We start from the raw sequence: 25,129 nt of genomic DNA on the forward strand, positions 1-25,129 counted from the left end.
TCCCCAGGGGGCTCCAGTTTCCTCCCACCCTTCAAAACATACGGGAGGTTGTAGGTTAATTGGATGCAACAGGCTTGTGGGCTGAAAGGGCCTGTTGCTCTTTGTCTATATTAAAAAAAAATTAAATTTAAATTTGAAGTCCAAAGTTATTTTTATTTACAACATGGTAGAATTCGATTCCTGGCTACAAAACCTGTGCTGCCTAATTCACCTATCAAATACTCTACTTTTTTTTAAGAGGGCAGGATGAAACCAGAGCACTTGGAGAAAACCTATGCATGTCATGGGGAGAACATCCTAACTCCTTACAGACAGCGCTTGATTCGAACCCAGATCGCTGACGCTGTAATTACGTGGCGCTAACTGTGCCTCTGCAGGTTGGGACCTGCATTCTACCCAATAGAAGTGAGATATAATTCTGAGTCATTTTCATATTTAAAATGAGGAGAATATGCCAATGGAGTTGGCTTTCTCATTAAGAAAAAACTCAGGGGACATTGCATATAATATTGACACATTAATATAAAACGGTTATAAACTTGGATCAAAGTGAAACTGCAAAATCAGTGAACTGGGTAGGTCTAAAATCTAAAGTGCATCTGACATCTTTTTGGAAATAGTCTGATGCGCAATGGTAAAGGCTCCAAAGTTAAACTTATTTTGCCAACTTCCTGTCAATTTGAAGTGATTTCAGATGTTCAACACAAAATGTGGCAAACATAATCCAGGAATCAAATCAAGGACAGACAACTGTGTGCAGTGAAGCCAAGGATTTGGATTGTCCAGCTAATTAGACAAAGAAAGTAAGGCTTCCTTTTCATGTCGCTTTTGGAATGTCCCCAAATGCTTTGTAACCAGTGAAGTATTCCCGAAGCAAAGGCGCTGATGTGATGCAGGAAACACAGAAACCAATTTGCACACAGCAAGCTCTCACACAAGCACATCTATTTATCGCTGGGGCATCTCGGTGAAATCCCTGCTCTCCTTCCAGTTAGTCCCCTGGTGGGTTCACATCCATCAGAGGGAGAGAGAGAGAGAGAGAGAAAGAGAGAGGGGGGAGGGGGAGCTCATGCTAGAATGAAAATGCAGACTGAAAACTAGACTGAAAAGTTCTGCATCCTTCTCTACATTGGAGTGAATGGACACAGATTGGGAGATCGCTTCTCCAAGCACCTTCATTCTGTCCGCACCAGTGACCAACCATTTCAGTTCCGTGTCTCATACTCACATGAATGTCCATGGCCTCATGTACTATCCCACCAAGACCACCCGTAAATTAGAGGAACAACATCTGATTTTCTGACTGGACACTCTCCAGCCAGAAGGATTTAACATAAACTTCTCCAGTTTCTGCTAACTTGTTCTCATTTTCCCCTTTCTCCCCTTCCCTTTGTCTTCTTTCCCTCAGCTCTCCACCCCCTTCACTCTCCATTCACAGAGCCATCCCCCCCTCCCCATGTTTGCTGCACTGCCCTCCCTCCCTTAACCTCCTGCCTGTGGGACCGTGCTCCTCCCCCATCCCACCTCTTTACCTTTTTATTCCTGCGCCTGCCGACATTTTTCTAAACCTTGATGAAGGGCTCAAGCCCGAAACACAGGTATTATCTTTGCTATGTAAAGGACATTGTTTGACCTGCTTTTTACCGAGAAGTAAAGCTATGCAGTTTCCAGGCAAATTGACTTCATTCAATAAGATCTCATTGCAGTGCACGAGAGCACTGGCAAATCTCAGCAGCAAACATAGGAAGTAAAGGGCAGTGAACATTCCCGAGAGACAGCTCAGGTCTGAATGTTTTATGGACATACATACAGGATGGTAACAGGCCCATGAGCCCGTGCCACCCAATTGACCTACAATCCCCAGTATGTTTTGAATGGTGGGAGGAAACTGGAGCACCTGGAGGAAACCCACACAGACATGGGGAGAATGTACAAACTTCTTACAGACGGTGTGGGATTCGAACCCTGGTCCCGATCACTGGAGCTGTAGCAGTGTTGCACTAACCACTGCTAATTGTGCTGCCCTTGTTGGTTATCGTTTGCTTCCTGTGGGTGTTGCATGATCTGCTGAGTTTCTCCAACATGTTTGTGCACTCATCCCCAGCACCTGCAGACTTTCTTGTTTAGCTCCATGATGTGTGTCAACAGATTATTCGAATCAACCTGTGTCTGCAACAGCAGACTGACCCACCCTTGATTATTGGAAATTACTCCTCAGTGATCAGAAAGACTTTATTCTTTGCCTTACCCATGTCTTCAGATCCTGGCGCCTCTAAACCATATTCCAAGCATCGCCAAGTAATAACCCTTGACAGCAGAGGGAAGTAACAATCAATTGAATGAACTCCCAGAGAACATGCCCTTCCTTTAACTGTGATGCACTCTGGCCCCGGGACCAGGTTGTAGATGTAGACTGGCAGTGGATCCAACAGAGGCCGGAAACATCATTCATGTGCCAGGAGGCTTTGATCAGAGTGGATTCACTGCTCAGGTTAAGGTAGAAGGGAGCAACTGTCTTGTAAAACTCTGGATTTGTTTGGGAAGCTCTTGCAACTGTTGAATCATTCTCCACCAGTGTTGTCTGTGTACAGCAGTCCTGCCCTATTGAGAGATTCCATCCCCAAACTCCACCTTGGGAAGCCAGACCAGCATATAAATAGGAACAATCATCTGTCAAAGGCCTTCTCCTGGTCCATATTAACCAGGCAGATCTCTATCCCGCATTTAGGCAGTCTGGAGTATTGCAAAGCCTGGGCGAGTCTTTCCCACCACTCACAGTGATTACTATAACATCCCTACTCCTGTGCTCAATACTTCAATTTATGAAGGCCAATGTGCCAAAAGACCTCTTTATGATCCTATCCACCTGTCATTTTCAGGAAATGATGTATCTGTAGTCCCAGTTCCCTCTGTTCTATCACACTCTCCAGTGCCTAACGTTTACCAAGTATGTCTGACATCGAGGTTTGTCCTTCCAAGATGCAACACCTCACACCTGTCCACCAAATTCCACCTGCCCATTTTTCCAGCAGGTCCAGGTCCATCTGCAAGCTTTGAAAGTCTTTCTCACTGTCCACAACACCTCCAAACTTGCTGATCCAATTTACCACATTATCATCTAGAGGTTTCAACTTGTGCAGAAAGAATGGGCTAACCTTGCCAATGTGACCAATGTGGTGTAATAGAAGTAAATGAAATTATGAAAGGGTTGACAGTCAACCTCGATTTCCCATGATAGGGATATCTATAACTAGAGGCTGAACATTTCACACACAAGAGTAGTTGGTGTCTGGGATAAATGGCCAGAGGTGATGACAGGAATGGCAACAGCATTTAAGAAGCATCCGGTCAGGGGATGAATGACCAGGGGATGGAGGGAGGGGGAATGGACACAAGGAGGTGGAATTGGTATGTTAATCAGTATTGACATGGTGGGCCGAAGGTTCTGATTCTACACTTTACAACTCCAGGACTGAACCATCTTCCTTAAGACTGCTGATCTCAGAAGAAGAGGGGAATCGGGATTGGAATATGATATTGGAAGACTCAAAGACTGAGGATTGAAGGCTCTTTCCCTCTTGGAACTGCTTCTTCATCGACTTCAACAGGAGCAGATGCTACTGCTGCTACTTTACTGGAGTTACCATGCCTCCGGGTGGCTTTCTGACCATTCTCGAGGATGACAAATATTTTGTTATTCACATCCATCACTTCCACCAAAGAAGGCCTTCATGATTCTCTCATCAACCCTTGAGATTTTCGGTGTTTTCTGGGATTTGCCGTTTCACATTTAGTTTCCAGGTCCCACAGGTTTGTATCTTCCACCATTTCAGTTTGGACGTAGCATTGAGTTTGCTGAGATCTCTCTTAGGCCAGCGAAGCATCCTGGTGGATGCAGCTGATGCTAATAACAGACATGTTGTGGGCCCTGACCCCTCACCGGGACTGATAGAGTGGAGGAGAAAGAGTACGTAGGTCAATGGCGGGGATTGGAGGACCGGGGAGAGGTGAAGGGTGATGGACAGGGGCAGTTGACTGAGAGAGAAGCAAAAGGGTGGGGTGGAGGAAGATGAGTCATGTAGATGAGGTGAGTGATAGGCAGGGACAAAGGCCACCAGAATTCCCCTCCACACTCATACTCCTCACGAAGGGTTCCTACCAGCAACGTTGACCATTCATCTATTCTACCTGCTCGACCCACAGAGCTTTTCCTGCAGATTGTGCATTACTCCAGGCTCTCGTGTAGGTCAACAGGTGATGTGCCTGCCCAGAAAGTGGCTGAGAGCTGTCACCTGCAGGGGACAACCTTTCACCTTCTCTCCAACCTCACAGATGCTGAGGTGGCTTCTCCACACAGGCCAGAGGAATGGCTGCTATGGCCTCCTGACCCGGATTGATTAGCCTGTGGGACCACTATTGTGGCCACTGCCCATGGTTGTCGAAGAGCACTGTGCTGCCCTCCCAGCGAGGCAATTTAAAGACGCTTCACAACCCAAAGCTGTGGCCCTGCACATCTTTTAACATTAAACACACAGTCTCTGGTCACATCACCATCAGTCCCTTTGCCCCGATTGACCACAGGATGTGCAAACAGCTGCCTTTACCCGGCAAGTTCCAGGAATCAGTTGCATCCACAGAGCTGAGTTGCATTTGAATAGTTCCTGAGCCATCCACTGGAGTGTGACTGAATTTGCTAATTGCCCACCACATTCCACAGACTGAGATTTTCACCCTCGTTGCTAAACTACAAACACATTTAAAGATTTAACATACATCCAAGCTTATATTGTATAATCAAAGGTATTTTAATTATGGAAGTAGTCTGGACTCCAACCCCAAAATTGTCCACATGCCACACATGAATTTAAATAAGTTTTACACTTGAGAATAGTTCGAATCTGGTGCTGTCTGTAAGGAGTTTGTACGCTCTCCCCGTGTCTGCGTGGGATTCCTCCGGGTGCTCCGGTTTCCTTCAAAACATACGGGGGCTGTAGGTTAATTGGATGGCATGAACTCGTGGGCCAGATGGTCTGTAACCGTGCTGCATGTCTAAATTTAATTTTAAAGTCACTGTCAGTAAATCTCAGCCCAGTACAGAATGTGCCGGTGAATGACCATCACAAACACCAATGATTTACTGACCAACTTCAACCTCATTTATGTGCTGTTCACAAGGTAACATTGTTGAAAGTGTTAAAGACTGTAATTCAAACTTTGAAGTGTTGATATAACCAGCACTGATCATCCTCTTTAACCGTGAAAAGTGATTTAAAAAGCCGACTGCCATTCCTCCATTGCAGAATAAAAGAAGGGAGGGATTTTCCAACAATAACTTTGAATTTTAATTTTTTTCTTCTGAAGTGTGTGGATGCTATTTAAGCTACATTTTAACCCTAATTCTAGAAGAGGGTGCGCAAAATCATTGAGTCCCCCTACCATCCCTCAGCTGCTCCCGTCGGGGTAGAGATACAGGAGGATCAGAGCCAGCATCACCAGGATGAGGAACAGCTTCTTCCCACGGGCAGTGAGGACACTGAATGACCACAGGAACGGCTCACACTGACCCTCCGAGACTCTCATATGCACGAAACATTTGTATAGATGGATACTTGTCTGGCATATGCATTGTGTGTCTTGTCTGGTTGTATGTCTGCGTGTTTTGCACCAAGGACCAAGAGAACGCTGTTTTGTCAGGTTGTGTCCTTGTACAATAAACCTGACCTGACTTGTGAAAGTCCCATCCTTGTCTAGCTTTCTGAATCAAATGTTAACTATTATCCAAACTTTTAATTTCCTGTACTTCAATCTAATTGGCTACTTAGCCCACTGATGTCTTCAGTGCTCCACAAGTCTGGAATTCAATGCAACAGTCAGGTCAGTCTTAGGGGAATCTGTGCCACAGACTGGGCTAATTCCTCATGGGAATTTATCTGAGATCAATAACCCCCTGCTCCACAAACTTCAAAATCCAGAACATAATATTTATGCTAGTTTTGTTGGTTTTTAATACATTGCTCTAATTTCAAGCAAGGAATGAAGTACAAAAATCTGCAGGCATTCTGGATGTAGTAAAAATGCCCAGAAATGCTGCAAGACCAGCTGATTGCCTCCAATATTTCAGTGTGCTTTTACGAATTTCAAACAAAACAATCAACCTACCAACTGGAATTGTCTTCCCGTGAATCTTGTCAGTCCATCCAGCGAAGTATCTCAGCGTTTTTATCACTCCCTGCAGGTCAACGTAATAAGCCTGGAGAAATGGTTTTCCCCCATCTAGAGATTCAAGTGTCTGCACAGAACATAAAGCAATTCAGTGAGAGGATAAATCAAGCCCTAGACAGAATGTGAGATTACAGCCATACCTTTCACAATATTAATCACTGGATTGACAAAGCGATGAGTGTGTTATTGTGATTAGGATCGTAAACCTGATTATTCCTATATCCCAGGGAAGGCTGACATTTAGGGGTTTCATTTCCTCCAGTGGGACGCCGGTTAATGCATTCACAGGACATACTCCAGTACATTAAAGCAAGGCAGAAGGAAACCCTGGCTGAATGCATTCCCAGATTACTACCAGAGGAAATGAAGCCCTCACTAGGTTTGTAGCAGGTGCATTATTATTTGGAGTATTAAGAGAATAATTTACTAAACTGGAGAAATAAGCAGTATGGGCTGATATCAGTTCATCACAGGAGGAATGGCCCTCTGGGTGGGGTAGTGGAAGCGAACACTCTGACATCAGGCAAGAAGCAGCTGGATACGAGAATGCAAAGGGCTAGGGGAGTAGATAAGCTGGTATGGACCATCTGGCCTTCCCAGAGGCATCTGCAGGGATTTAAACATGACTGCTTTGAGAAGGGTACATAAACATGTGTCTTTAACGTGCCAAATGATTAGTTGTAAGCTGTGCTGCCCAACTTCATTCTGCTAGCCCCTCCCTGCTGCACATGCCTTTGCGACTTCCTCATCAGGATCTATCTTACAATTTAAAGGAATAGCGCAGATCTATTTCAAGGAAGATTTACGGACAAAATATAAGTTAAAGCAGCATTATCCCCTAACTGCATTTATATTGTCAGTGTGGATACTTCACCCACATTTTCATCTGTCACGTCAATCAATTCATGAACCTTTGTGCTACGGGCAAACAAGCCAAGGAATGTCACAAACTTTGTAAAAAATATTCTTTTGCCAATTCATGAGTATGTTGTTTTACTGCCCAGAATTTTAAAAAACTTTTTCTCAAAAATATATAGAATCCTGCTTCTAGAGTCAGTAGACCAGACCGTTTGAATTTTTGAATTAATTGACATGAATATGTCACAAAATTTGTTCTTTTTGCAATAGCCCTTATGGGTGCGAGTATCGCAAACGAAGAGACATTTAAAAAAAAAACTAGTGCAAAGGAAGAGAAAGGGAGGTCGTGTCTGGGGTTCATTGTCTGTTCAGAAATCTGCTGGCGGAGGAAAAGAACCTGTTTTTGTGCCCGCTGGGTGCTCGTCTTCAGGCTCTGGTACCTCCTTCCCGATGGTAGCAGAGTGAAGAGGGCCTGGGCTGGGTGGTGGGGGTCCTTGGGGCTGCTTCTTTGAGACACCGCCTGTTGCAGATGTCCTTGATGGAGTGAAGATTGATGCCCATGATGAGCTATTGACCTAGTTTTATGGAAATGACCCTATTTCAATGCTCAGACCACCAGTGAGAGAGCTGGGGAACTGAAATCATTTGGTATTAGTTTTGTCCGATGCATGTTCTGTGATATATAACTATGTTTCTTGCACCATGGCAAACTGTTAATCTTTTAGGAATGAGCTGGTGATATTTTGCTTGAGAAAAGTTATTGAATGTTAAAAGAGAGTCACAGTTAAGGAGCTCAGCTGAGGTACCCTACCTTAAGTGTGCTCATGTTCATGTTGAAAGGTGCATGTTATTAAGGTCCTGATGAATGGTCATTGACTTCAAAAATTAGATCTGTTTCTCTCTCAACAGATGCGGTCTGATCTGTGAAGTGTTTCCAACAGCTTCTGTTTGAATTTCGGACTTTCTGGATTTGCACCACTTGGATTAAATGCTCTTCCCTTCGTTGGGATCTTGTCATGAAAGATTGGCTTTGATTTTAAACTTTTTCTTTTGCTCACTTTGTCAGTGGGAAAGACAAGCTTTCTGTGTTCCTCCGCACCAGAGCAAGTAGGTGATAAACCACCTCGGAGATGGTGTGACCCTCTGCACCAGAGCAAAGACATAGCACTGTTCTGCAAGGTCCTATCGCCCAGTCATGATGCTGATGGCTCCATACAGGATTTAAACAGCCAATTAAAGGAGCCATCAGTGATTTTTTTTAAACATCCTGCAAGCATAGAGGTCTGTAATCAAGATGGAGGTGCTGGGTAGCATACCATGAGGGTCCTGCAGATCTGCTCAGGGCACCAGAACCGAGGAGAACATCTCCTTTTGAGAAGGAGAAGCAGAATAGATGACCCCACAGGGAAGTTGACCATGGCAGTGGACCGGCAAGGGGCTCAGTGGCTGAAGAACTATACAGGCTGTGGGCTGCGTAGTCGAAGGACTCACAGCAGGCTGCGGGCCAGTGGACTGGCTTATGGGAACTAGATATCAGATAAAGCACCCCAGAGATGGTGTATCCCACCACAGCAGAGTGAGTGGGTGATAAACCACCTTGGACATGCACCTGGACACTCACAGCAAGCTGAGGTCGATCCCGTTCCACTAGATCTGCCAGTCTGTCAATTAATCGGCCCCTCTCTGACGCATCCATCCTCCTCCACACGGATCCTGGGCAGAAGGCCTGTCGTGCAGCCTGAACAGCCTTATCCACATCAGCCTGTACAAACAGTGTAAAGTATCATACATATGCTGTGTATACAACCACGGATTCAGTACTGTTCATGGAACTTCTTGTGACCAGAATGACTTCAAATCTCCATTCCCAGTTCACAATACGTACCTGTATTTGGGACAGAAATTACTCATCTGCAAGCAGTAATAATTACACTTTTCATTTCTCTGTTTAAATACAATGACGCAGATCATTTTAGGGGATTTGAAACTCCTGGGCAGAGGCTAAATTGCACCGCTTTCCCAACACTTCATTCCCAAGTTCACTGCAATAAGAATGCTCACAAACAGATGTGGAACTGCACGCTCATTTTGGTTTTAAATTTAATGCATTTGCATTTATTTGTTTCTCATTGCTTCCTCGATAATTTTTTTTTACATTTTCTTTTCAAAATAACTTAAATTTTTATACTTATTTTTAAATTTAGAGATACAGCATGCCATTTGAATACACCAACAAGGTCTAGGAGCGGGAGTGGGCCCACTGGACCATCGAGTCTGCTCCGCCATTCAAATCATGAGCTGATCCATCCCCGCCACTCAGCCCCACTACCCGCCCTTCTCCCCATAACCCTGTCAATCTCTGCCTTCAATGCACTCAACGACCTCACTTCCGCAGCTGCCTGTAGCAACAGTTGCACAGACTCACGACCCTCTGACGAAAGAAAATTTTCCGCATCTCTGCTTTAAATTGATGTCCTTTTATCCTGAAGTTGTGCCCTCTTGTCCTGGACTTCCCTACCATGGGGAAACATCCTTGCCACATCTACTCTGTCCAGGCCTTTCAGCCTTCGAAATGCCTCCTTGAGGTCCCCTTTCATCCCTCTGTACTCCAAAGAGTAACTTCTTTCAACCTTCTCCAACGCCAGCATGATTTTTCTCAAATAAGGTGCCAAAAACTGTACATAGTGCTCCAAGTGAGATCTCACCAGCTCTTTAGAGAGTCTCAACATTACATCCCTATTCTTGTACGCTGTTCCTCTGGAGATGAATGCATTCGCCTTCTTCAACCTAGAGGTCAACCTTTAGGCTATCCTGCACGAGGACTCCCTTTGCACCTGCAAATTTGAAAGTTTCTCCCCATCTAATAATAATCTACCAACCTATTTCTTCCTCCAAAGTGCATGAACATTCACTTTCCAACATTGTATTTCATCTGCCAACTCTTTCCCCGTTCTTCTAATCTATCTAAGTCTCTCTGCCACCTTTCGGTATCCTCAGCACCATCTCCCCTACCATCTATTTCGGTATCATCTGCAAATTTAGCCATCTATTCCATAATCCAAATTATTATTATACAATGTAAAGAGAGATGGTCCCAACCACTGGTGACTGATAACCAACCCATGTGACCAATTAACCCACCAATCCTTTACATCTTCGAAACGTGGGTGGAAACCTGAGCACCTGGGGGAAATTCATGAGGTCACAGGAAGAATGTACAAACTCCTTACAGACAGCACTGGATTCGAACCCAGGTCATTCGCGCTGTAATCGCTTTGTGCTAAGCGAACCATCCAAATTTAATTCTTAATTTGTTAGTGTTTTTGAATGTTTGTAACTGTCAGAGGCATTCATATATCTTGATAGCACTGGCAACTGGTATATGGGTCAGCACAACATCGAGGGCCGAGGAGCCAGTACTATTCTGTATGCAATGTGAGGAGTAGAATGAACAATCTCACAAAGTCAGTCTGGTGCTGAGGTTAGCCAGTTTCAGTTTGAAAGTATCTGTACCATTCTCGCCCCCATCTTGTAGTGTGTCTCCATTGATTTATCGTTCCTTTCTTAAGTTGTAAATTTTGTGTGCTAACAACATCTCGAGGAAGAGTTTTGGCTCAAAAAGTCGACCTCTCTTTGTCTCTCACAGATGCTACTCGCCCTGCTGAGTTCCTCCAGCAGCTTTGTTTAGCTTCAGATTTTGGCATCTGCACTCTCCTGTGTGCCTCCCGAGATCCCTACGATGGGGGTTACTAGCCTCAAGCAACTGAAAACTCCAGTTTAATTCACATGAGCAGAAGCATTTAATTCAGCGAAGATGCTTTCATCAAGATCTCTGTGATTCCTGTGCTGCCAAGATTGCCACAGAGCTGTGATGCAAGAGAATGCCAATGCCACAAGGCTTCATGCAAAAAACACAAACAATTCCAGAAGCAACAGATTTCCCAGGTGCTCCGAGCGAATCAATCCACATCATCTCTTCCACATCATCAGCTCTAAAGTACATCAGATCCGAACAGAGTTTGCAGTGTAAATTCACCAATAATGTTCCAGCAAGTGGAACATGGCAGGGAGGAGTTTGTACACTCTCCCCGTGTCTGTGTGGGTTTTCCCCAGGGGCTCTGCTTTCCTCCCACCATTCAAAACGTACAGTGGTTGTAGGTTGTTTGGGTGTAATTGGGCGGGACGGACTTGTGGGCCGGAAGGGTCTGTTACCGTACTATAGGTCTAAAATGAAAATTTTAAAATATGAATTAAACTTTCACCCTTTTTGCACAAAGATTGCACATTGTCTTTCCATAAGTCATGATACAGCATGCACAAAAAATAAGTTACCTCTGTACAACATTACCCAAGTATGAGCAAGAACTCCAGCTTTACTAATTATTACAAATCCCATTGGCCTGAATTTTAGCAGAGCAATTTATTGTCTAATGCTTTTCAAATATTATTGGCTATGTGTTCACAAATTAATGGGGTGATGTTGGAACAATTGTTGGTGCTGTGAGAGTCGAGTTTACCTTGTCAGCCTCTTGAACATCACAGATTTTCTCTCCAGTAGATGGGTTGTAGGTTGACAAAGTCTTTCCACTTGCTGAATGATGCCACTCGTTGTTGATGAAAAGCTGGTGAGACAAGCAGCGTGAAAAGCCCGTCAGGAGTCTGTTGGCTCAGGGGAGCTAAACATTGTTATTTTTACTGTCTTCAGACATGTACCAAATAGTTTCCTATGCTCCTGTGGCTCATTGGCTTGTTTGTGGCTGCCACCTTGAAAATAGCTGATTACTGCCAATTAAGTTCATCCGTGAGTGAACCACGGAATGATGCAGAGGAACAGCAGGCTTCATTGTAGGTGCGTTCGCCCCTTCAAAGAGTTGCATATTTTTTCCTGCATCTCTGCTGTACAGTAAAGCACAGAATTCTGCAGACGGCGTGAACGCTGGAGAAACTCAGCAGGTCAAACAGTGTACTTTATATAGCAACGATAAAGGTACATAGCCATTGTGATAGTTCAGGATACTATCACCAATGTATATATTTGTATATATTTACATATAGTAATAGTGATTGGCTGAGAGCTGTAGCCACGCCTACTGGCAGGTCATAAAGGGCTACTCCTAACCAGACCCAGGTCAGTCTGGACTGGTCGACCTTGATGTACTACATTCCAGTCTATTGCTAATAAAAGCCTTGGTTTGAGTCAACAAGTCTTTGAGTCATTCGACGTGCTACAGCCAATGTTTTTGGCTTGAAGGCTTCATCAAGGTCTGAGCAAAATGTAGGCAGGTGCCAGGCACCAGGTAATGCTAGTTAACATTGAACAGCAGATCAAGCTGGAGGGTCCAGGAGCCACCTCCTGCTTCTATTGAGTGTTTATACTTTATCAATTGACAATTAATTTTATCCCAGACTAATTTCTCCAAAGAAACCACTGGTGAGACCTCACAGAGTATTGTGAACAATTTTGGGCTCCTCATTTAAGAAAGGTTGTGCTGACATTGGAAAGGGTTCAGAGGAGGTTCACAAGGTTGATTCCAGGAATATGAGGGGCGTTTGATAGCTCATTGAAATTTAGGAGAATGAGGGGTGATTTCATTGAAACATTTTGAACATTGAAAGGCATGGACAGAGTAGGTGTAGAAAGGTTGTATCCCATGGTGAGAGAGTTTAGGGCAAGAGGGTACAACTTCAGGATTGAAGGGCGTCCACTTAAAACAGAGATGCGGAGGAATTCTTTTCAGCCAGAGGGTGGTGAATCTGCGTAATTTGTTGCCACAGGTGATTCTGGAGATATGGTCATTGGGTGTATATAAGGCAGAGATTGATAGGTTCTTGATTATCCAGGGCATCAAAAGTCATGGGGAGAAGGTCAGGCAGGGGGCTGAGTGGGGAAAATAGATCAGTTCATGATTAAGTGGCAGGCAGACTCGATGGGCTGAATAGCCTGTGATTTTGCCATCAGCTCTGTGAAGCAAACTGGCCCCATCTAGAGTGGTCAAATCAGTTGTATCCTAGTTATGACAACTTACCAGGAATCCCCAGGGGGATTGCACTTTCTATGGAGTACTGCACCATTGATGAGAACCGGAAACATGGGAGGTTGGTTTGATGGCCTCTTGTTTCAAGCTGCAACCACTGGGAGTGCTGGGTCTGCTGGGTGCTTTTGACATGTAGGGAAAGGGAGTACTGGTTTGGGGTGGGATCAAGGTGACAGCAACCGAAAGCCTGTGCTCAGAGAAGTCAGGCTGGTGTTGATCGACCCCTGAAACCCATCAATTGAATGGTTGGGAGGGCGAATCTTCTGAACAAGATGATAATGAGTGCTTAATGTCATATACATAAATACAATGTGCAGATGCAAGGAAATTCTTGCTTTCCACAGCCCAGCGCACAGTTATATTAAGGCCAACCTGGACCATAGGTGTGAAACAACTAGACCAATGGTTCTCAACCTTTTTTTTTCCCCATTCACATACCACTTTAAGTAATCCCTTACTAACCACAGAGCACCTATGGCATAGGTTTGCAAGGGTTTGCTATGTAAGGGTTTACTTCAGGTAGTATCTGAGTGGAAAAAAAGATTGAGAACCACTGACCAGCAGCCAGTCCATAGTCCTCCATACCTCTCCCACCTGTGTGCCTGTGCAAATTTTAATTAAATGTTAAAACTGAGCCCACATTCACCACCTCAGCTGGCAGCTCATTCCACGCTCCCACCACTCTCTGTGTGAAGAAGTTCCCCCTAACCCTAATGAGACTAAAGTAAAATGGGGACAATATTTTGATTGTGAAAGGGGAAAGAAGCTGTGGAGGGGGCAAGAGTTGAAAGGATATTTGTCAGAAGGTGGGGGAGTGCAGAGTGGCAGGTGGATAGTGAAGAGGAGGGAGGAGATGAGTCTGGGAGTAAGAAAGAGATGGACCAGATGAAGTGAGTGACCTAAAATGAGAAAATCCCTCTGCACTATAGGTGTTTGGGTTGTTTAAAGCTTCACCAACAATAAAAACCACCCCCCCTCCCCCAGTGTCTATTGTGAATTAGTAAACGGCAGCATGACATACAGATGCTCTGCCCACAACAACTTGGAGCCCCCTGAAAGGTGCAGGCTTCGGACCACTGTCCACCAGTTTAAAACCCTGCCCTCTCACTTGCATTTCTATAACACCTTTCCCATCCCTCCTCCACCCCTCAACCCCCACCCCCAGCAATGAGAGGCACAAGGTATCAATTATGCACTGTTCACGAACACAGGGATAGCCCCGTGATCAGGGTTTTCCAAGCTCCAATTCCCAAAGAGGTGAAAGTCACAAAATTGCGGTCAATGTCGCCTCTCCTGGCTAGGACACTGGGGTTGGGGGCCGAGGAGAGAATGGGGCAGAGGGGGTTGCTCTCATCCACTTAACATTGGTGGAACTGACCTTGGTGGAGGGGTGTAGTATTTTACTGACAGAATGCTAACAGCACAGTACAGGCCCTTCAGCCCACAATGCTGTGCCCACCCCACCCATAAATACCCATCCCAGACTCTATTATGTACTAAACAATATTTATTTATTTGTAGAGATGAAATAATTGTCCTGTATATACATTGTTTGTCTGTGTGTGATGTCTGGTTGTGTGTCTGCATGTTTTGCACTGAGGACCAGAGAACGCAGTTTCATCAGTTTGTACTTGTACAATACACTTGAGGTGCATGTCTAAAAGTCTCTTAAATGCCCCTATTGTTCAACCTCCTCCAATGGAAATATATTCCAGACACCCACCCCTCTCTGTGTAAACCCCCCCCCCCCCAGTGCTGAACGTCTCCCTTGAACCTTCCTTCCTTCACTTTGTACAGACTTCCTGAGCCCCCAGAAGACTCCTCCTTCCCGCCTGAGCTGAACCTGGGGTGAGCTGGTCCCCACACCAGTCCTCCCCTGTGTTGCCTTATCCCGTCCAACCCGCACCAACCGTGCCATTTGGGGCCCCGTGAGCTCCCGTGGAGTTGGAGGGGGGGGGGTTGCAACCTTATCCCGGCGCCCTTTGAAATGGGTCCATCTCTCACCTTGAGAGAATCTCAACATTCCTCGGCGCAACCATTGCTGAAACTGCACTTAATCTCCACGAAGATCATCTGCACATGAGAATCGACGGTTTAATGCAGAATTAAACTCTTTTGTGACAAACAGCACAGACTCTCTCTGAGTTTGGACATGAACTGAAATCGACACCTTTTGCTTTGAGTGTCTTCGGTATCAGGCAGGCAAGGAACACGGCCAGTATAAGCCAACCTTTAAACAAATCCCACTGAGAGCCCCTTCTAATGGGGTAAAGTGATCCCATGGATACTTTTGTTTTACTTTTGACATCTTATCGAAGTCATTAAGATCTCCCCTTTATATTCTGTTTAAGTCTGCACAAGAACAGTATTTATAATACTCCCCTGTGAGCCGCAGATGGATGGATAACAGTCTCTAAATATTTATATAATAGAATTGTGATTAATGGAACTCAGGTACGTAAATTTAATCAGTCTGCGAAATGGGGATTAGCCACTTCCAAGGATAAAAAATAGCAAGAGCTGGTCACTGGATATAAATTAGGGGAGAGCTGGACAATGGATATAAAATAAGGGAGAGCCGTTCACTGGATATAAAGTAGGGGTGAGCTGGTTCCTGGATATAAAACAACAGAGACCTGGTCCGTGGATATAAAAAAGCGGAGAGCTGGTCCCTCGATACAAAATAGGTGAAAACTTCTCACTGGATATAAAATAGTGGAGAGCTAGGCCCTGGATATAATATAGGGGAGAGCTGGTCACTGCATGTAAAGTAGCGCATATAAAATAGCAGAGTGCTGGTCCCTGGAAAAATATAGAGGAGAGAGGTCCCTGAATATAAAATATGGGAGATGTGGTCCCTGGATAGAAAACAAGGGAGAGCTGGTCCCTGGTTATTAAATATCGGAGAGATGGTCCCTGGACATAAAATAGTGGATAGCTGGTCCCTGGATATAAAATAAGGGAGAGCTGGTCCCTGGATATAAAATAGTGGATAGCTGGTCCCTGGATATAAATTAGGGTGCACCTGTTCCCTGGATTTAAAATGGGGCAGAGCTAGTCCCTGGATATAAATAGGGGAGAGTTGGTCCCTGGATATAAAATGGGGCTGAGCTGGTCTCTACAAACAAAATAGGGGAATGATGGTCCCTGATAATAAAATATGGTAGATCTGGTCCCTGGATATAAAATAGCAGAGCGCTGGTCCCTGGATATAATATAGAGGGGAGATGGTCCATGAATATAAAATATGGGAGATGTGGTCCCTGGATAGAAAACAGAGGAGAACTGGTCCCTGGCTATTAAATAGTGAAGAGCTGGTCCCTGGATATGAAATAGGGGAGAGCCTGTGCCTGGATATAAAATAGTTGAGAAATGCTCAGATATAAAATATGGGACAGCTGGTCCCTGGATATAAAATAGCAGCGAGCTTGTCCCTGAATATACAATATGGTAGAGCTGATCCCTGTTTATTAAATTGGGAGAGCTTTTCCCTGGATATAAAGTAGGAGAGAACTGGTCCCAGGAAATAAAATAGTGGAGAGATGATGGTCCATCGATACAAAATAGGTGAGAAATTCTCACTGGATATAATAATGGAGAGCTTGTCCCTGGATATAAACTAGGGGAGAGATGGTCCCTGATAATAAAATAGGGGAGATCTGTTCCCTGGTATAAAAATAGCGGACAGCTGGTCCCTGGCTATAAAATAGTGAGAGCTAGTCCATGGATATAAAGTAGCAAGGAGCTGGTCTCTGGATAGAAAATAGTGCGAGCTGGTCCCTGGATATAAAGTACCAGACAGCTGGTCCCTGGATATAAAATAGGGGAGAGCTGGTCCCTGAAATTAAAATAGCGGAGAACTGATGCCATGATAATTAATAAGGGAGATCTGGTCCATGATATAAAATAGCAGAGAGCTGGTCTCTGGATAGAAAATAGCGAGAGCTGGTCCCTGGATATAAAGTAGCAGACAGCTGGTAGATCTACCAGTATGGTAGATCTGGTCCCTGGATATAAAATTGGGGGGAGATGGTCCATGATATAAAATAGAAGAGAGCTGGTCCCTGCATATAGAATAGCAGAGAGCTGGTCCCTGTTTTAAAAAGAGGGGAGTTCTGGTCCCTGGATATAAATAAGAAGAGATCTGGTTCCTGGATATAAAATATCAGAGAGCTGGTCCCTAGATATAAAATATTGCAGAGCTAGTCCCTGAATATAATATAGGGGAGAAATGGTCACTGGATATAAAGTAGCGGAGATCTGGTCCCTGGATATAAAATAGCGGATAGCTGGTTCCTGGATATAAAATAGGAAGGAGCTGGTCCCTGGATATAAAATGGGGCAGAGCTGGTCCCTGGATATAAAATAGGGCAGAGCTGGTCATATTTTATATGACTGTATAGAGGAGAGATGGTCTCTGGATATAAAATAGCAGAGAACTACTCCATGTATATAAAATATGGGACAGCTGGTCCTTGGATAAAAAATAGCAGCAAGCTTCTCCCTTGATATACAATATGGTTGAGCTGATCCCTGGTTATTAAATAGGAAGAGATTTTCCCTGGATATAAAATAGGAGGGAACAGGTCTCAGCAAATAAAATAGGGGAGACTTAGTCCATGGATATAAAAGAGGGTGGATCTTGTCCCTGGACAAGCGTGATTTGGTCCCTGGATATAATATAGCAGATAGCTTGTCACTGGATACAATATAGGAGTGAGATAGTCTATGAATCTAAAATAAGGGAGTGTTGGTCCCTGTATAGACTATAGCGGAGAGCTGGACCATGGATATAAAATAGCGGAGAACTTTTACCTGGATATAAAATAGGGGAGAGCTGGTCCCTGGATATAAAATAAGGGAGGTCTTGTCCCTGGATGTAAAATAGGGGAGAGCTAGTCCCTGGATATAAAATAAGGGAGGTCTTGTCCCTGGATGTAAAATAGCAGAGAGATGGTCATGTATATAAAATTGTGGAGAGCTTGTGCCTGGATATAAAATAGGGGAGAGCTGGTCCCTGGATATAAAATGGGGCAGAGTTGGTCCCTGGATATAAAATGGGGCTGAGCTGGTCTCTAGATATAAAATAGGGGAGTGATGGCCCCTGATAATAAAATATGGTAGATCTGGTCTCTGAATATAAAATAGCGGAGTGCTGATCCCTGGATATAATATAGAGGAGAGATGGTCCATGAATATAAAATATGGCAGATGCGATCCTGGATAGAAAACAGAGGAGAGCTGGTCCCCGGTTATTTAAGAGGGGAGAGCTGGTCCCTGGATATAAAATAGGAGAGAACTAGTCCCAGGAAATAAAATAGAGGAGACTTAGACCATGGATATAAAAGAGGGGTGATCTTGTACTTGGAGATAATATAGCGAGATTTGGTCCCTGGATAAAATATCGCAGATAGCTTGTCACTGGATATAATATAGGAGTGAGATGGTCTCTGAATATAAAATAAGGGAGTGTTGGTCCCTGGATAGACTATAGCGAAGAGGTGGACCATGAATATAAAATAGCGGTAAGCTTGACCCTGGATATAAAATATGGTAGAGCAGATCCCTGGTTATAAATAGTGGAGATCTTTTACCTGGATATAAATTAAGGGAGGTCTTGTCCCTGGATGTAAAATAGCAGAGAGCTGGTTGTGTATATAAAATTGCGGAGAGCTTGTGCCTCGATATAAAATAGGGGAGAGCTAGTTCCTGGATACAAAAATAGGAGAGAGCTGCTCACTGAATATAAAATAGTGGAGAGCTGGACTGGCTATAAAATAGGGTAGAGCTGGTCCCTGGATTATATAATATGGGAGAGCATATCCTTGGATATTAAATAGCGGGGAGTTGGTCAATGGATATAAAATAGCGAGAGCTGGTCCCTGGATATAAAATAGTGCAGAGTTGGTCCCTGGAGATAAAATAGGGCCGATCTGATCCATTGATGCAAAATACCGAGATCTGGTCCAAGAATAGAAAATAGCAGAGAGCTGGTCCCTGGATATAAACTAGTGAGAGCTGGTCCCTAGATGTAAAATAACAGAGAGCTGGTCCTGGCTATAAAACAACAGAGAGCTGGTGCCTGGATATAAAATAGAGGAGATCTGGTCCATTGATACAAAATACCAAGATCTGGTCCAAGGATATAAAATAGCGGAGAGTTCAACGCTGGATAAAAAATAGGGGACATCTGTTCCATGGATATAATATGGCAGAGAGCTGGACCCTGCATATAAAAGAGCGGAGAGCTAGTCCTGGAATATAAAATAGCAGAGAGCTCATCCCTGGATATCAAATAGCGGAGAGACTATCACTGGATATAAAATAAGGGAGAGCTAGTCCCTGCGCACAAAATACGGGAGATCTGGTCCCTGGATATAAAACAGTGGAGAGCTCGTCCTTGGATGTAAATTAGGGGAGAGATGGTACCTGGATATAAAATATTGAGAGCTGGTCCCTGGATATAAAATAGGGGAGAATTTATCCCAGGATACAAAATAGGTGAGGTTCTGTCCATGGGTATAAAATATCAAGATCTGGTCCCTGGATATTAAATGGCGGAGAGCTGGTCGCTGGATATAAAATGATGGAGAGATGGTCCCTGGATATAATATAGGGGAGAGCTGGACCCTCGATATAAAAGAGCGGAGACTGGTCCCTGGTTATAAAATAGCAGAAAGCTCATCCATGGATATCAAATAGCGGAGAGACTGTCAGTAGATATAAAATAGCAGAGAGCTTGACCATGGATAAAAAATAGAGGAGATCTGGACCTTGGATATAAAATAGGGGACATCTGGTCCATTGATATAAAAAAACAGAGAGTTGGACCATGGATATAAATGAATTGAGAGCTGGTCCCTTGTTATAAAGTATGGGAATGCTGTTCTCTGCATTTAATATATGGGAGATCTGGTTCCTGAATATAAAAAAGATGACGCCTGGTCCCTGGATATAATATAGTGGAGATCTGGTCCATCAATATAAAATAGAGGAGATCTGGTCCCTGGTTATACAATATGGTAGAGCAGATCTCTGGATATAAAATAGGGGTGAGCTGGTCCCTGGATATAAAATATGAGAGAGTTGGTCCCTCGATATACAATATGGGAGAGGTGATCCATGGTTTTAAAATAGGGGAGACCTGGTCCCTGGATATAATATAGTGGAGATCTGGTCCGTCAATATAAAATAGAGGAGAGCTGGTCCCTGGATATACAATATGGTAGAGCAGATCTCTGGATATAAAATAGGGGTGAGCTGGTCTCTGGATATAAAATAACAGAGAGCTGGTCCCTGTGCATAATTTAGTGAGAAATGTTCTGTGGCGTTTCAATAGTGGAGAGTTGGTCCATGGATGTAACATATGGGAGTCCTGCTCCCTGGATATTAAATAGGTAAGAAATGTTCATTGGATTAAAATGGCGAAGAGCTGGTCCCTAGATATATAATAAGGGAGAGATGGACACTGGATATAAATTAGGGGAGAGCTAGTCCCTGGATATAAAATAAGGGAGGTCTTGTCCCTGGATGTAAAAGAGCAGAGAGCTGGTCGTGGATATAAAATTGCAGAGAGCTTGTACCTATATATAAGATTACAGAGAGTTGGTCCCAGGAAATAATAGAGCAGGAGCTGGTCCCTGGATATAAAATAGGGGAGATCTGGTTTCTGGATATACAACATGGGATAGCTGATCCCTAGATATAAAATAGGAGAGAGGTGGTGCCTGGATATAAAATAGGGTAGAGCTGATTCCAGGATACAAAAATAGGGGAGAGTTGGTCCCTGGATATAAAATATAAGAGAGTTGGACCCTCGATATTTGATACAAAATACCAAGATCTGGTCGAAGGATATAAAATAGCAGAGAGCTGGTTCCTGGATACTGGACAGCGAGTGCTAGTCCCTTGATGTAAAATAGCTGGGAGCTGGTCCCTGGATATAAAAGAGGAGAGATCCGGACCATTTATACAAAATACCAAGATCTGGTCCCAGGATATAAAATAGCAGAGAGTCCGATGCTGGATAAAAAATGGGGGACATCTGTTCCATAATATGGCAGAGAGCTGGAACCTGGATAGTAAAGAGCGGAGAGCTGGTCCTTCATCATAAAGTATGGGAGAGTTGGTCCCTGGATTTAATATAGGGGAGAACCGGTTCCTGGATATTAAAAAGATGACAGCTGGTCGCTGGATATAGTATAGGGGAGATCTGGTCCGTGGATGTAAAATAGAGGAGAGCTGATCCCTGGACATATGATATGTGAGAGTTGCTTACTGCTTACTGGATATAAAATAGTGGTGAGCTGGTCCCTAGATATATAATATGGGATAGCTGATCCCTAGATATAACATTTGGGAGAGCTGGTGACTGTATATAATATAGCGGAAAGCTGGATGCTGTATATATAATAGGAGAGAGCTGGTTCAAGATATATAATATGTGAGATCTGCTCACCGGATATAAAATAGGTAAGAACTGCTCACTGGATATAAAATGGCGACTATCTGGTCCCTGTATATAAATTAGGGGAGAGCTGGTTCCTGGAAACAAAAATAGGGGAGAGCTGCTCACTGAATATTATATTGTGGAGATCTGGTCCGTGGATATAAAACAGAGGAGAGCTATCCCTGGACAGTTAATATGTGAGAGCTGCACACTGGATACAAAATAGTGGAGAGCTGGTACCTGGATATAAAATATTGAGAGCTGGTTCCTGGATATAATATAGTGGAGGTTTAGTCCCTGGATTTAAAATAGGGGAGATCTGGTCCATGGATGTAAAATAGGGGAGAGCTAGTACCTGGATATAAAATTGAGAGCTGGTCCTTGGATATAAAATATTGGAGAGTTGGTTTCTACATATATAATAGGGGAGAAAGGTCCCTGGATATAAAATATCAAAGAGCGTGTGCCTGTAAATTAATTATCAGTGAGCAAGTCCCTGGATATAAGGTAGGGGAGTGCTGGTCCCTGGATTAAAAATAGTGGAGAGCTGGGCCCTGGATATAAAATAGGGGAGATTGTTCCATGGATATAATATGGCAGAGAGCTGGAACCTGGATATAAAAGAGCAGAGAGCTGGACCCTGGTTTTAAAATATGGGAGAGCTGGTTCCTGCATTTAATAAAGGGAAGATCTACTCCCTGGATATAAAATAGTGGCAAGCTGGTCCTGGCTATAAAACATCAGAGAGCTGGTCGCTGGATATAAAATAGCAGAAAGTTGGTCCCTAGATATAAAATAGAGGAGATCTGGTCCCTAGATGTAAAATAGGGAAGAGCTGGTACATGGATATAAAATATAGAGAGCTGGTCCCTGGATATAAAATTGCGGATGTTTGGTCCCTATCTATAAAGTAAAGGCAAGCAGGTCCCTGGATATAAAATAGTGGAGTGCTGCACCCTGGATATAAAAAAGGGGAGAACTGGTCCCTGGATATAAAATAGGGGAGAGCTGATCCCTGGATATTGAACAGCGAGTGCTAGACCCCAGATATAAAATAGCTGGGAGCTGGTCCCTAGATTTAAAATACGAGAGATCTGGTCCCCAGATGTAAAATAGGGGAGAGCTAGTACCTGGATATAAATAATGGAGAGCTGATCCCTGGATATAAAATAGGGGAGATCCAGTCCCTGGATATAAGATAGCAGAGAGCTGGTCCCTGGATATCAACTATCGGAGAGCCAGTCACGGGATATAAAGTAGGCGTTATCTGGTCCTGGATATAAGATAGTGAAAGCAGATACCTGAATATAAAATAAGGGAGATCTGGTCCCTGGATATAAAATAGCAGACAGCTGGTCCCTGGATATAAAACAGGGGAGAGCTGGTCGCTGGATATATAATAGCAGAGAGCTGGTCCCTGGGTATAAATTAGGGGAGAGCTGGTCGCTGGATATATAATAGCAGAGAGCTGGTCCCTGGGTATAAATTAGGGGAGAGCTGGTCTCAGGATATAAAATAATAGGGGAGTGCAGATCACTGGTTTAAAAATAGCAGAGAACTGACTGGACCCTGAATATAAAGTAGGGAACATCTGGTCCGTAGATAAAAAATAGCAGAGAGATAAAAAAGAGCTGGTCCCTGGTTATAAAATATGGAAGTGCCTGTCCCTGCATTTAATATAGGGGAGATCTGGTTCCTGGATATAAAATAGATGACAGCTGGTCCCTGGATATTATATAAGGAAGATCAAGTCTGTGGATTTAAAATAGTGGAGGGTTGATCCCTGGATATAAAATATGGGAGATCCGGTTCTTTTAAATAAAATAGCAAGATCTGATCCCTGGATAGGAAATATCAAAGAGCTGGTCCCTGAAAATAAAACAGTGGAGAGCAGGTCACTGGATATAAAGTAGTGGAGTGCTGGTCACTGGTTTAAAAATAGCGGAGAGCTGGTCCCTGGTTATAAAATAGGGGACATCTGGTCCGTGGATATGAAATAGCAAAGAACTGGACCTTGGATAAAAAAAGAGCAGAGAGCTGGTACCTGACTATAAAATATGGGAGAGCTGGTCCCTGCATTTAATATAGGTATGATCTGGTTCCTGGATATAAAATAGATGACAGCTGGTCCCTGGATATATAGGGGAGACCTAGTCCGTGGATTTAAAATAGAGCAGGGTTAGTCCCTGTATATAAAATATGAGAGATCCGGTTCATTGAAATAAAATAGCAAGATCTGCGTCCTGCATATAAAATAGCAGAGAACTGGGCCTGGATATAAACTAGCGGGAGCTGGTCCCTGGATATAAATTAGGGGAGTGATGTTACCTGGCTATATTAAAGCGGAGATCTGATCCCTGGACATAATATATTGAGAGCTGGTCCCTGGATATAAAATAGTGGAGGACTGATCCCTGAATATAAAATAGGAGATTTCCGGTTCATTGATAAAAAATAGCAAGATTTGGTCCCTGCATTTAAAATAGGGAAGAGATGTTCCCTTGATATAAAAAAGTAGAGATATGGTTCTTGGATGTAAAATAGTGGAGAACTGGTACCTGGATATAAAATAGGCGAGGTTCAGTCCATTAGTATAAAATATTGAGATCTGGTGCCTGGATATAAAAAGGTGGTTGCTGGATTTAAAATAATGGAGAGCTGGTCCCTGAGTATAATATAGGGAGAGCTGGTCCCTCGATATAAAAGAGCGGAGAACTGGTCCCTGGATATAAATTAGCAGAGAGCTTGTCCCTGGTATCAAATAGCGGAGAAACTGTCACTGGATATAAAATAAGAGAGATCTGGTCCCTGGATATAAAATAACAGAGAGCTGGTCCTTGCTATAAAACAGAAGAGAGCTGGTCACTGGATATAAAATGGTGAGAGCTGGTCCCTGGATATAAAATAGGGAAGATCTAGTCCCTGGATGTAAAATAGCAGAGCTCATCCCTGTATAAAAAAAAGTACCGAGATCTGGTCCCTGGATATAAAATAGCAGAGAGCTGGTCCCTGGGTATAAATTAGGGAAGAGCTGCTTTCAGGGTATTAAATAATGGAGAGCTGCACCCACGATATAAAATATGGGTGAGCTGGCCCCTGCATTGAAAACAGCAGAGAGCTAGTTCCTGGCAATAAAAATAGCCTAGAGCTGGCCCCTGTGTATATAATACAGGGGAGCTTCTCGTAGGATATAAAATAGTGGAGATCCGATTCATTGATATAAAATAGCAGGATATGGTCCCTGGATATAAAATAGCAGAGATCTGGTCCTTGAAATAAACTAGCGAGAGCTGATTCCTGGATATAAAATAGCTGAGAGCAGGTCACTGCATACAAAGTACTGGTGAGCTAGTCACTTAATATAAAGTAGGGGTGCCTGGATCCCTGGATATAAAATAGCAGAGAGCTGGTCACTGGATATAAAATATTGAGAGGTGGTCCCTGGATATAAAATAGTGGAGGGTTGGTCCCTGGATATAAAATAGAAGAATGCTGGTACCTCAATATAAAATAGTGAGAGCAGGTCCCTTCATATAAAATACGGCAGCAATGTTCCCTGGATATA

At 43.7% G+C, this 25,129-nt stretch overlaps 1 protein-coding gene across 3 annotated transcripts in view; it reads right to left on the bottom strand.

Annotated features, from left to right (window-relative positions):
* Window positions 1-25,129, bottom strand: part of aldh1a2 (aldehyde dehydrogenase 1 family, member A2) — a 203,590-nt gene that overhangs the window by 57,045 nt on the left and 121,416 nt on the right. The window contains exons 1-4 of one of the 3 annotated variants that reach the window (XM_069912023.1): window positions 11,794-12,048; window positions 11,598-11,702; window positions 8,690-8,842; window positions 6,160-6,289 (exon numbers count right to left, since the gene is read on the bottom strand). In XM_069912023.1, the coding sequence (XP_069768124.1) occupies window positions 6,160-6,289; window positions 8,690-8,842; window positions 11,598-11,702; window positions 11,794-11,823 (418 nt within the window). In that variant the 5' untranslated portion in view covers window positions 11,824-12,048. Of the gene's footprint in view, window positions 1-6,159; window positions 6,290-8,689; window positions 8,843-11,597; window positions 11,703-11,793; window positions 12,049-25,129 lie in introns of those variants that run through there. The other 2 variants (XM_069912020.1, XM_069912022.1) reach the window with 2 other exon arrangements.

Source organism: Narcine bancroftii, chromosome 14 (genome assembly GCF_036971445.1).
Source record: "Narcine bancroftii isolate sNarBan1 chromosome 14, sNarBan1.hap1, whole genome shotgun sequence".
NCBI classification, from domain to species: Eukaryota; Metazoa; Chordata; class Chondrichthyes; order Torpediniformes; family Narcinidae; genus Narcine; species Narcine bancroftii.